Source organism: Dermacentor variabilis, chromosome 8 (genome assembly GCF_050947875.1).
Source record: "Dermacentor variabilis isolate Ectoservices chromosome 8, ASM5094787v1, whole genome shotgun sequence".
NCBI classification, from domain to species: domain Eukaryota; kingdom Metazoa; phylum Arthropoda; class Arachnida; order Ixodida; family Ixodidae; genus Dermacentor; species Dermacentor variabilis.
In genome coordinates this window covers 60,159,332-60,173,269 of record NC_134575.1, presented here as the reverse complement: position 1 = coordinate 60,173,269, position 13,938 = coordinate 60,159,332, and the positions used below count along the sequence as shown (strand labels likewise).

Here is a 13,938-nt window from a genome sequence, read left to right as displayed (position 1 = left end):
AACACTTTACTGGGTTTATCTGCAGAGTATTTTCTGAACATCAAACCCGACGATACGCACCTGAGCTCGCACTTGATCTGCACCCAGCCGGGGCTGTTGATGAAGGACCAGGGCTGGTACCACTTGTGCACCACCGATAAGCACGAACAGAGCACCTCGAACCACAGGTGCAGCACCTGCTCACTGCTCAAGAGGGGCGGAGGAGGGAAGGGGCGGGGGACCAACCGGGAGAAACATTTTTAGCACACAGACACTAATCAATAGGCACGCAGTGGGACAGCTTTTCTTGGACCGTACGAGTGCAATTAGGCGTAGATGGTAAAGGTCCACTAAAGCGACGAAGCTCACCCTTTGTCAAAGAAACATAGAGAGAGATCTGTGCAATATTTGGAATTTACGGATCTCATCCCATTCAGGCACCGTGTGTGCAATGGTGCACGCGACGGTAGGGCATCAAGAGCAAAAGCAGTGATGAAGATAACGATACTCAAAACATGTTGCATACTGAGACGTTACTGACTGGACCTGTGCTGTAAGCTTGAATAATGTGATTTTTTAGTAAAACCAGTTGAAAGGATGTTTGCTTTCGGTGTCATTGTGTTGTCATGCAGCGCATTCACTTCTTTCATTCTTTCAAAACGCTTTTTTTCATCAGGCATATCTTTCAAATAGCTGAATAAGAGGTTATTGCCAAGTATGCTGGATGGGAAATAGCTGATGTTCTCATTTATGATGTTTCTGTAGAAACTATTCGTGTGGAGCACACATTCTGTAAGCTTAAAGAAAGCTCACTGAAGAATTGAGGGTTCCAATTTCGTGCTGCAGCTGTAGGCTTCTCATGATTCTGAAGGTGTAAGAAATATGGTGCCAAATAAATTTGCAATGGACAGAATTAATTGGAGCCTGAAGGGGACTTACTTTGTACAGCAAGTGAAGTTTATTGCTACCCGACAACTTGGGCATAAACTTGTGCGCTGCAGAGATGCCAACTTTGGTCATCATTAAATTAAAGTTATATTCTGGGGCTTTACGTGGCAAAACCACAATATGATTACGAGGCCTGCTGTACTCTGGGTTAATCTGGGCCACCTGGGGTTTTTTAATGTGCATCAAATGCACGGTACATGGGTTGTTTTGCATTACGCCCCCATTGAAATGTGGCCACCATGGCTGGGATTCGATCCCGCACCCTCAGGCTTAGCAGCGTAGCGCCAAAGCCACTGCGCCACCATGGTGGGTATCTTTTACAATAATCATTATCATTGCTGTAGATGTGCTTTCATGATCACAGAAATGTGACAACCTCGTCACTGTCATCTTTACTGTCATTTCTGCTGTCATTGTCATTGTTCTTCTTACTGAGTAAACTATTGCTACTTTATGTAGCACTCAAACTTTCATTTGGACAACCCTGTGCAGTTATTTCTTTAACTGTGCTTATGCATGTTACATTAAAGATAGGTAAGCAAGCACACTCACTTCAAGCCAATGCAGACCAGGGAGCGCAGCTTGACATCCATCTGTGCGTGTGCCTGGTCATGTGACATGTTCACGGCCTGAACTGACTGAAAAGGGACATGGGGGCACAGGTTTTATTGCTTCATGCCACACATGGACATCACGAACAAGCAGCACTGTTTATCCCCACGGCCACACCATTACATTTGGGCTGGTCAGCTCACAAGAAGAAAAATCAAAGTGAAGCAAGTGTCACAAAACATTTTTTTTGTTGTTGCAAAGCATAACTCGCCTGCTGTTGCGTTTACTTTTTTTTTTAAAGCATAACTTGCTTATGATCTAAGACTTAGCATTGGTAGCACAAATGTTTAAATGTGTTAGTGAGATTGCATTAAAGTAATGCTCTAAAAACAGAAACATTAAACCAAAAACAGATTGAAATTGGTTAATCAAAACAAATGTTCTATACTTGCGCTCAGCGTAGCTTTCGAAAGACGAGCTATCTGGCCACATCATGCTGTCGCAAATGGGAGTTGTTTTAAGCCTTGGAGGGTCAAAGATGTAAATATACAGTGCCGTGAACAAGTCCCAAATGGTCAATGCCGCATATTTACGGCACCATTTATATGCCCATCTCTTCACGGGTGGGCACGGGTACATACAAGTGATGCTGCCGTATATGAATGATGCTGCCAGGTATGCCTATGTTTCTTTTCTGGAGACTCGCAAAAACTGATTGCCCCACGTTGGCGATGGAACGAACAATTACTAGAAGTTTCTCACTCCTTTGGTTTTAGTGACGGGCACACAACCATCGAATTTACTTGTGTGCTGGTTGCTCTTCTGCAAGTGAGTCAAGAGGCAGTTACTTTGGTGCGGAACATATATTTTGATATATGAACATACGGTATATTTCGATTCAGCCCAACTGCCGAATTGAAATATATGTTCCAGTGTGTCTACTTCTTTTCTTCTTATCGTAAGTATTTATGCAAGCCCATCTGTATTCATGAATAAAGAATACACACTTACCTATGTAAAATATTTTTTTGTCACTTTATGGGAACGCTAAAAAAAATTTGTGGTACATTTCTTAATAAATAGGTCACTGAACATTTTAAATGAAAAATAAAAAGATTGACCTTCAAGGGGTTAATAACAAGGGTAGCATCCATAAACGCAAGTCAATAGCCTCGGTCCTGTTTCCCTTCGAAGGTATGCTCTGAAGCAAAATATGGATTTCAGTCGCCACCGCTCTCGCATGCCCTAATACTTGTGTTCCCTCCATGACAATGATGCAGCGCAAAATCTTTTCGGTTTAGTTTATGACAACTATGACTGGACAGCACTAATGTTCTGCTACCAACGCTACGTGGTGTTGATTTTATGGCATTGGTGCCTTGAGTTCATTTAGTTCATTCTGGAAAGCCGGTGAATGTTTACCTAATATTAGTTTACAACATAGTCTAGCCAACAGACCTTTGAACCATATACAATGCACAGAAGTGATGCCCAAACGCTGTCCACATGATGACCTCTACGCTTGCATTATCACGCTTAATTCTGAACTCATCCAAGGTCAATTTCATGCAGCACTTGTCGTACTCACCCTGTACAGCACTTCCTCCGGCGTGAGCACTTTGCCATCTTCATCCAACCTGCACGAGTTCAATACGTACGGATGACAGACCTATTGCATTCAATTCTTTTCCAAAGTTTAGCTGTTTCCAGGAACAACTACAAATTTTCAGGCTAGGACAACTGGTGATACAACTACCAATAAGAACCTGGCTCGCTCCTGAACAACATGTTAGCAAAGCTTGCAAGATTACACTTGAAACACGCCTACAAGATAAAAAGTCATGCTCCAGCAGCATTAATCACTCTCGAGGCTTGCTCTTATCACTGTAATCATAATTTGCAGTCCGACCATGACTAACTTTATTTTGAAGGCGTCTCTAATTTATGTTAAGCTCAGACTGTTTCTTATCAGTGTCAATGCCTCTAATGTAGGGGGTGCACAGATTATTGCTGAGTAGACCATAAATATGATTGCTTGGCGCAAACAAGGAAGGATAGGTGAATTGTTAGAGTCATTTCATATTAAAGAGCGAGGTTCATCTTGTACTAGCGACACATCAGGTTCACTTTTGCATGCAGAGATATATATATTTGACAGCTGGCTGTGACTGGGATGTTGTGCATTCACTTGCGTGTATATATCGAATGGTATACAATATAGAATAAACAGCTGGAAGTTGGCGCTCCCCTTGTTCCCGTCCTTCCTTGTTTGTGCCAAGCGATCGTATTTATGGTGCACACAGCAATATGAACTGACCAGCCCAGCGACATGTACTTCTGGTACACAGGGTAGCAGCACAGCAAAAAAAAGGTTTAGCCCCCCTGTGATGACCACCCCTACACACGCCGTGCTGGTACTGAAGAGGTCGAAATACGCACACTTCTGCAGTTCGGTTAGTTGGAGCAAACGTTCTGGCGTAAATCAAAGCCTTGCTACAAGCTGGCATCAACTGTAGCCAAATTTATGCTGCCACCTCCCTTTGGCACACCGTGCTTGCTCAAACATCTCACCATGCGTTCCTCACACTTGAAAGCGCTGGACCACTGCACCGCAGGACCTACTCCCAATGCTATGACAACTGCTGGTGGAGCACATAAAAGATATTAGTGACTCCATAAAAATAGACTGAGCCCCACGACGTAGAACCCAGCTGGACTTCAACCGCGACAACTCGAACTAAATATCACGCAGAAATAAAGTTGCTTTCTCTAAGCTAACTTTCAAAAGCTAGCTTTCAAAACAAACGACAGGCCGCTTTATCAACGAGGGACCGTGGCAGTCAAGGCATTGCCATTCAACAGAAATGTAGTCACCTGCCGTGGTGGCTTAGTGGCTAGGGCGTTCAGGTCCCGAGCACAAGATCACGAGTTCAACTACTAGTGGCCACACTATGGTGGAGGTACAACACTTGTGTACTTCAATTCAGGTGCATGTCAAAGAACCTCGCATGTTTGAGAACAATCCAGAGCACCCCACTGCAGCATCCCTCGTGGCGCTTTGAGGCCATCGCTGAATATTTATGCAGAAATCTTTGCTCGAGCCCAACCACAAAGCAAACGCCTCACCTGTAGGTCTTGCAGAGAACCAGTCGAGAGTAGACGGAGTTGAAGTCCTTCTCCACCTCCTTGTTGGCAACCTTGGCAAGGACGGAATGAGGAGAATGTGACGCCAGTATCCCACCAAAGCGTGGTAGTGATCGAGAGAGGCCGTGCCCATAACCCACTTGTTGGCCATGTGATTCATTGCCAATAAATAGATGCCCAATGAAAGAAAAATGACGCTCTAAAACCCATTCTCAGAATTTGGCGGCTCAGGCGTTCTAGCTGCCGTGCTTCTTGAAACATGCACCCTACAAGTCTGTGCATTTACTTCATTGTTCTAATTAGATTTGGAATGTAAAATGTGTTTTATGCAATGCACACAAGTCCAACACTATTAAGCGAAAGCTTTAGGAGCTTGTATGAACACATTATATTTATCGACCTTTGCAACTCGCAAACATATCAATTTGAGGAAAGTTGCTTCTGCTCCAAATCTCATTCACTTGAGGATATCTATTGGGGCAACAAAAATCAATCAAACATTCTTCTGTCTACCACGGTTCTCTTTGCCATCCATCGTATAAAGCTACACCAGCTGGGTATTCCGCAGTTATTGTGCAGCAATCTATGCATCCCGCTTTGACGCTAGAGTTCAGTTATGCGAGCTGAGCTGCGAGGTGCAACGAACTGAGAGTACATTTGACATTTCATTATGTCAAGCAGTTCTTGACAGAAAATAAAAGGACAAGGCGGCTGCATGGCCACAAGCATTCAGCAGCTCAGTCTAACGTTGGTGGACACGCAAAATTGCTTGGATAAGTTACCACTAGTACCTGGAAGTTATGAAAAAATAGAAATATCTTTGATGCCTGAGAATAGAGTCATATTAAGTGCCACGGAGAGATATCACGCCAAGAAGGAGACCCGTCTGTAACCTCCATGCACGAGAAAATAATGTTTCTTTGTGGCTCCTATGTGCTATGAAGCTTTCTTGCAATAGGATGTGGGAGCAACACCTTTCAAGAACGATGTGGAATCTGCCTGGTATTAGAGAGTATCACTGTACAAACTTTTTTGACAAGTGTTTGAACACACCTCTTAAGAGTGGAGTTATCCACAATCAAATGCTTTTCCTGTCACCCCTTCACAGCGTTCTCCTCCTTTTCGTCATTCTTACTAGTCGAACCACCAGCACAACGAGCATGGATGTAATAAACTATCCAATATGATCAAGTAAATATTAAATGCTTTTTTTGCTGATGTCAGCATGTAACAAATATATGATTGTAATGAATATCAGATTTAACAAAGTCAGTTTCGTGTTGGATGCAACATTTTTATAAGCAGGTTTGACTGTGTGGCCAAAGACAAGCCAGTGAGCCAATGTGGAGCGATGCCTGCATTTCTCAGCCTATCACTGCACTAAACTTTGGTATTGGTATGGCCTCATAGATTTATCCGTTGCACGAACTAATCTCAGAAGCCATAGTATTGGGGCAGTGGTATCCTGCTTACGCAGTAGATGGCACCACTGCCTTATCAGTCAGGAAATTTTGCTTTCAATCCTGTCAGAGGTACCGCTTAGTCATGACGCCCTATCAGATCTGGCTAACAGCCATTGTGTTTACAACAGCGCAACATCGAAAGGGAAAGGCTGTCATCCACCTGAGAATAGTTATCAAGCTACAAAGGAAACTCGTATAGGTTTCTAGAAGGCATTGGTCTCGGGTTTGATCTACAAACTAGGATGAATTTTTCTTCAACTATACGAAGATTTCTTTCTGGCAAATTTGGACAGGTTCTCTTTCTAGCTTCATGCTACAGTTGGTTGGGTGGCAATTTTTCCCTTCTAAGTGTTCCCGAGAACGTTGTCTGGCGACATGACAAGTTTATTCACCAAGCTAAACACATGAGTTTTATCCACACCCACCAACAAGGGCTGCGATTACACACACTCACCTCCTCGATGAACAGCCATGGGTGGCAGGTCCCTCCAAGAAGACTGGACCGCTTCATTCCGTATTCCAGAACTGCTTTCAATGTAGGACACAGCCTGTGGTGCACATGTAAGAAAAAGAAATGCAATCCTGAGACCCTTGAGAAATGTGAAGTTGTCAGCCAAGATTTGAAAACATGGCTACACTGCAGCATCGTAACAAAACATTGGCCCAACACTGGTTCGCAATATTTTTTATCTGTGCAGCAATGCCTTCCCTAATGTTTCATGACTATGGTAAAGTGACTAAAACGAAAGAATGAGGCCTTTGGATCTCCCTTTCTTTGTGCTCGCGGCCTCGTGTATGTGCTAAAATGATTTTGTTTCCCAAACTGCACAATTAACATTGTAACGAGTACGTGTCACAAGTGATGTGAACGTCAGCTTTCCATTGAAGGTTTTGCGAAAGCACAGGAGCACTTTCCATAGAGCAAAACATACACAGCCTAGTATGAAAGAATGTTATACATGCATCCTCATTGAGCTACTGATCCAAACCCATGAACCTGAGCAGGCTGCTTCTATGTCTTTAGTCATACCCTCTCTTATACGTTGTGCTTAGCAAAGCACCAAACATCAGGGAAGAACACAGAACAGTCGGCTACCGTAAATTCGACCCTGACGAGACTGCCGAAATTGGCCTAATTATTTTGTGGGTCAAATTAAACAAAAGCCAAAACAATGCTGAAACACACTATTCATTCATTTAGCAGTATTTGCCCGATTTTAAACCACTGCCCGAATCAGACGCGTACCCACTTTTTATAAGTTTAAAATATAAAACTAATGCAGAAATGACAATTTAGCTCCCAAGCAAAGTAAAATAATGCGCACCCGACTTTTCTGGCAAGAACAATGTAGCCCGCCTTCAATTTTGGCAAGAAGAAAAAGATGAAACGAGCGAACTCTAACCTTCAAAGAACAGAAATTTATTTACACCTAATGTGCATGGTCATAACCCTCAGGCAGAACTTTATGGATGTCTATGAAACATAACATGTGCTCCATACGGTCCATTGCGGGTTCAATACTCTTAATTTATTTAACGACTTTGCAACAACTGAAGAAAGGGTGGTGGCCTATGCCCAATCACTTCGCTAGTTCACCCCGTGTTGCATGCAATTCTTCAAAATCCCAGAAACATGTGACACAACTTGTTTCCACTGTAAAATAATGTATTTTTTGAATGAGTTTTCCTAATCGAACGTTGAAAGTGGCAAGTTGTCATCACACTACGCAAGAACTGCTCCTGTCGCGATGGAAATGCAAATGACGCTGACAATGCTGGCGCTGACGACAAGCTGTTGCGAACGCCTCAAGCGCAGTTTAGTTTCGTATCCAACAGCACTGTGCAGGCAATTTTTGGACCGATTTTCTTGGAAAAAAAAAGCAAAACAACAAGGCAGGCGTAATACTGTAATCATTGAATGAACTAGTGCTTTTGCTTGAAAATCTTAACATGACTGGACAAAAATAGGTGTTTTCGGCAGGGTATAATGTTTGTTGGCACATTCACTGTCCCCTACACTCCACCAAGACAGACACTGCCATTAAAAGGGTCCCTACTGGGTCCTTATTGGGGTGAGGCGTGTGTGTTCTGAAGAGTTAAGTTTGAATTATTCAACGAATGCCAATTTTAGCATCTAAATAACGAAAGTTTAGGCCCATAGAAATGTATAGGTGCTGGCCAAGACTCACGATTGAATTAGCAGGAGTCGAATTAACGGAATTCTACTGTACTAAGAAGTCGCATCTGCTGGCATGGTAATCAGAATTGACCACGTTGCGCACTGAAAGGACTACACAAAAATTAAGATGGACAATAGTGAAGCGCTCTTTGTGGTGCTCCTTCTGTGCACAAGACATTCACTTCTGAAGATCACCAACTTGCCCAAAGCCGTGTTGTTTAATATAGGAAATGGTGCTTTCAGCCGTAAGTTAGCGAACATGGCTAAAGAGTGAGCTCCTAGTCAGCTGCACTTACGTTCCTCGCACCAGGTCTGTGACGGCTTCTGTCACCGAGTCATCCCCCGCACTGGAGTACTGAATCATCAAAAAGAGAAGAAAGAAAGAAAGGAACTCTGAGCATGTGAGCAAAAATGTTATAGAACTGCAGTAGCTACACGTCATAGACAGCAGACAGCTATTGTTCCACAGTTTCAGTGATGATACAGGAGCAATTACACATTTTTGTGTATGTGGCTATGAGTGTCGATTTATTGATGGTTCTGTATTGGTTAAGTGTACTATGGTGGCACTAAAAGAAAGTTAGTAGAATTGCAGTGAAATTCACTGAGGGACCGTGACCCGACGTTCTGTTCCTCCGTTAGGCCAGTGTGTGAGGGCGGTGTCATCTGGTGGTGTGTCTTAAAGCCTGTTTCACATGTTGCAATTTTGCTAGCGACTTCGCGCTTGCAAGTGCTCCATGTGGTCTGTTCATTCACAAAGCAGCAACAATTTTACTCTGGACAGATAAAGTATGAACAAGTTTATAAAGTACTAATACACCTCTTACAAGTGTAATAACTTGAAAATGTGGTTCTGCACTACTTCGTATTTTGTTGCGAAAAGTGGCGTAACCTTATACGCTGAAATTGTGCCGACTTCATGTAAAACGGTGAAAGCATAACTGAAGAAAAGAAGTTCTAGTGAGTCTTGAAGTGTTTGCACTTCATCTTGCCACAGTAGTACAATTCACAACAAGGTCACTAATTGCAGCTGCTGCCTTCGTGTATGGCTCACGAATAACTCTGGTGAAGTTCAATTCGACTACTTGCCTGCTTGCTGCGTTCATCCAGGAGTTCCACAAACTTTGCCGGGAACCACCCTCGCAGGCCGTTCAGCTCTCCGATCCAGCAGTGCTCGTCCTTTTGACTGATGATCTGGGCAAGTAAACGGCACACAATTTGCGAGATGACCACCACTGCTCTAAGGCACAGCATTTTTTCTCAACACGCAGTTCTAGAGGGAGAAAACAATGGTTTGATGTGCAAATGGACCCCCCTCCCCCTCCCAACCCACATACACTCATGCCAACACACACATGCAAACACACACAGTTTAAAATATTATACAATAGGCAGAAAAAATTGCCTACCCAGATTATAATTGAGGGAGAGAAAAAGTTAGGCTGCAGCATGAAAGCAGAAAATCAGAATGGAGGTGACACAGCACATGCTTAAATGGAGATTAGTGGGAGAGGCTTTCCTCCTGCAGTGGACATACACAGCTTGATAATGATGATTAGGCTAAAAAAGAAAAAGATTTAGAAAAATGCATCAACGAGCACATAACTTAGCCACTCGATTGGCGAGCTTGAAGACAGTGCGGCAGGGACAGTGTGCGCACTGACCGTGATGATGTCGTTCTTGCGGAACCCCAGCTCGTCATCGTCGTGCCGCTCGAAGTTGAGCAGGGCCTTTGCACGCCGATGGCGCGACCGGGACACGTTGGCAAAGTTCTCATGGTCGCGTGCGTGGCTTTCCATGGAGTAGTCGGAGTTCAGCGTCTGCACCACACAAGCACAGCTGCAGCACCCCCTAGCGCAATTTCCCGTCAACTCTGCACAGGTATGCTAGGACGAAGCAGGTACGGATCAGGGAAAAGAGGAAAAGAAAAACTAGCATTCCTATTTAATTTGCACCAGCAATAACACCCCATTTGATTCCCAATCCCTTGAAACACCACAGTGCGATGAATTATGAATGGACCACAATTATGAAGGTCCATATTTAATTCGTGGTTCCTATGTGCGCCATAGAAGTGAGAAGAGCAGACGCCTCCTTCCTCTCTTCACGTGCGGGGAGCTAGACAGCTTTCCCTGCGGTGGCATGGCGAAATCGATTGCAAATGTAGACTGTCACGTGGCCACAGTGCCCCGCCCGTTGAACCAAGCAAAGAGCAAAGCAGGGGGGTCGAAACAGGTGCATCTGGCCAATGCTGGAGAACAGAAGACTGCGAGTCGCGATGAAGGAAGGACCCCAGGTAAATATCTCGTTCCTATCTTTTGTTGCACCCTGCCTTTGCTCGCCGCACAAGCCCAGCAAACGTCTCGGTCGTAACTAGCCTGCTTCCAAGTGAATCCTCTGGTTACTAGCAAGTTATTGCACTTGTTATTCAACAGTGTGTTGTGTTTCTGCTTGTCCTGGTACAGCTGAAGTGCGTCCGTACAAGGTGAGCAGTAGGGAGTTGGCCATCAAGCCTAAGCCATATGCATAAAGGCAGCTTGAGAGAACCTCTCTCTATATGCAAAAGAAAACAAAACCTGGCATTTTATTTGCTTTTAAGCATCAAGTGTTTATAGGATGCATTAACCACCAGCCAAGCCTTTGCAAAGTCTCGCTGACCACAGTTTGTCACCAGTCACTGGGCTAACAAGGCAAAACAAATCCTCCACGACCGGTGCAACTGGCAATTCTGACGGCAGTGTTAAGTGGCCAAGCGGTGAGGTCACCGGCACTCGCCTGAGTTCACAGGAGCCAGGTCACTGTTGTCACTGCTGACCGTGGGGCACACGTTGAACAATGAAATGTCTCGACAACAAAGAGTGTTCAGCAGTTTCAAACAGGCAGCCTGCAGAACTCTTCTGCACTGTGCATGTGACTGTGCGAGTATTATCCACAGCCTACCCCTCTGCACAATAGAAGCCCCAGGCAACCATCACCCTTGCCTGAACCTACCCCAATGTATGTAACCTACAGGATGCTGTACAATGTGAAGTGGCCTGCTGCCTGACGCAACTTTGACAAATGAAGTGTGGGGTGACAGTTAAATTCGTCGCTGCCATTTGCTGATGAACAAGAAAATATGGTGGTGATGAACTAAGGGGAGAATGAAGTGGTCCACTAGACCAGCGCCCTCAAGCTCAAGTACGTAAGTACCTGAGACATAGTTCCCAACGGGTCATGCTGTTGGGTTTCAGTGCAGAAGGAGACTGTTGTTTTAAGCTTAATTTAAGCTTATGCATCTTACAAAGGGGAGGGTCTGAAAACTGAAAGATCCCTACTCGAGCTGCACAAAAAATAAAGGTTACACATTTTAAAACTCCAGCACTAGACATACGAAACGAGGGTGGCTAGGTTTACTACAAGTAGAGTCAAGAACGTGGACGGGGGTAAAACCAACACTGTAGCTCCGTTGGTAGAGCACCGTAGGCGTTATGCAGAGGCTGTAGGTATGGCTCCCACCAGCGAGATGATGTCTTTTCTTCCACTTCTATTTCTCTTTGATTGCTCCCACACCTCCCTTAAGTTCATTGTCTGTGGGCTTCTTTTACTCATTGCTAAATATAAACTGAGCCTCGTGGTTCCCATATTTCTTCACATTCTTTGTGAAGTGTCTTTGGTGAACTGACTTGTTACACCGAACAGGACAAGAAAGTAAAGTTGACAGCCCACTCGAACCTCAGCACAATATATTACCATGCATTGTTTTACATTTTGCCAGTAATCATTTACACCAGATCATTGCTGCTGTATCAAGTTGTTGTTCAGTGCATGACACCCATACTGTACCAAAATTTTTTAATTGTGGTTGCAAATTCTATAGTAAAAAGACTTGCCTAACCGGATTGCGCGTGTGATGCATATAATGTAGTAGATTCTAGAATATGCGTGAGCACCAGTGATTGCTCAGGCATGTAAGGTTATACATGTATATATATAATAGAACCTCGTTGACACGATCTGGTTTCGTATGATTTCCTGGCACCAATGTTCGTGACAGAGAATGCAAAAAATGACCCCATACAGTTACACTTCTTTTCTACTGGTTAATATGTTCCTGGAAAACACAATCTTTCGGCAACAACATTCAATATATTGGCAAACTGCGATCATACGATATGTTTTCTGGCTGCTAGATACAATGTGAACAACAAAAGGTGTGAGGCACGCACGATCGAGAGCAGTAGGCGACCACAACGGCAGCTTCTCTGCAGTATTCGCCCACCCGCGTCCCGTGAAAATACCGCCACGCACTCAGTTTCCTATTCTGGCACCAGCATATCTTCTCGTGGGTCATCGCACATCGCCATTCACACTATCGCCACCAACCCTTTGTACATCCTTAACAAGTACAACCTGCAAGTTATTGGAACACTTCATACATTCACAGGTTATCAAATATTTGGAAGAGCACAACTCAATTTTTAAGTATCAGCATGGATTCCGCAAAGGATACTCGTGCGCCATGCAGCTAGCTGGCTTTATTGATGACCTGCAGTCATCCATAGATGCTGGTATTCAGATGGACGCAATATTCCTTGATTATTCGAAGGCATTCGACTGTGTTCCACACCACCATCTTATAACAAAGCTAGCAAGGTATAACATTGATCCTCTAGTTCTCACATGGATTGAAGACTTCTTATCTTGTAGGATGCAGTTCACATCAGTAGACAATCTCAACTATTCATGTGGCCAGGTGACGTCAGGTGTACCGCAAGGCAGCGTGCTTGGGCCGTTGCTCTTTCTTGTCTTTATTAACGATTTGCTAGACAATGTTTCATCCAGAATCAGACTTTTTGCAGACGAATGCGTAATTTACGGTAAATTTCCTCTGTGATTGATCAAGAGGCTCTTCAAATTGACCTTAACTCTGTAAGTGCTTGGCGCGATACTTGGTCAATGTCACTAAATCCCTCAAAGACTAAATTTGTCTTTTGCTAATCAAACTACTAAACTTCAAACTTACTACATATTAAACGAGTCTTACGTTGAGCTTGCCACCAGTTATAAGTACCTAGGGCTCTGGTTCTGCAGTGATCTTACGTGGAAAAGCCACATTGAAACCATTTTAGCATCTGCTAGCCGCTGTCTAGGCCTCATCAAACATAGTCTAACACACGCCTCACCCCACATTAGAAAACTAGCATACACTACATTAATTCGACCAAAGATTGAGTACTCGTCGGCCTTATGGGACCCTGAACAAGAGTACCTTATTAATGATATTGAAGCTCTGCAAAATCATGCTACGAAATTAATTTTTTGGGCTATTCACAAACAGCTAGCGTCACACAGTTAAAACAGCCTGCTGAACTTGATAATTTGTCAGTTCGTTGCAAAATAGCATGCTTAACGCTCTTTCATAAACTTTATCACCACCCGTTGCTTCATGAAGAATTTTTTTCGTGCCCCTTCCGCTAGACTCCCTCACTATGATCACCCCTTCAAACTAAAATGCACTTTTTGTCGCACATCACGATACGCTCACTCTTTGATACCACGCACTACAACCAAGTGGAATAAGGTGCCATCTGACACTGCAACAGAACTCTACTGTTTTTATCACTCTCCCTGTTTTCATTTCTCGGCTCTTTATATTTACTTACAGTTAAAAAACTGTTTCGTGGCACTAAA

General features: G+C 43.8%; 1 protein-coding gene across 4 annotated transcripts in view; it reads right to left on the bottom strand.

Moving 5' to 3' along the window:
- The window catches only part of LOC142590249 (small G protein signaling modulator 3 homolog), a 47,640-nt gene that overhangs the window by 9,661 nt on the left and 24,041 nt on the right, over positions 1-13,938 (bottom strand). For all 4 annotated transcript variants that reach the window (XM_075702185.1, XM_075702187.1, XM_075702184.1 and 1 more), the window contains exons 11-18: positions 9,930-10,085; positions 9,355-9,459; positions 8,562-8,620; positions 6,541-6,634; positions 4,606-4,676; positions 3,068-3,116; positions 1,480-1,565; positions 61-183 (exon numbers count right to left, since the gene is read on the bottom strand). In XM_075702185.1, coding sequence (XP_075558300.1) covers positions 61-183; positions 1,480-1,565; positions 3,068-3,116; positions 4,606-4,676; positions 6,541-6,634; positions 8,562-8,620; positions 9,355-9,459; positions 9,930-10,085 — 743 coding nt within the window. The remainder of the gene's footprint in view (positions 1-60; positions 184-1,479; positions 1,566-3,067; positions 3,117-4,605; positions 4,677-6,540; positions 6,635-8,561; positions 8,621-9,354; positions 9,460-9,929; positions 10,086-13,938) is intronic.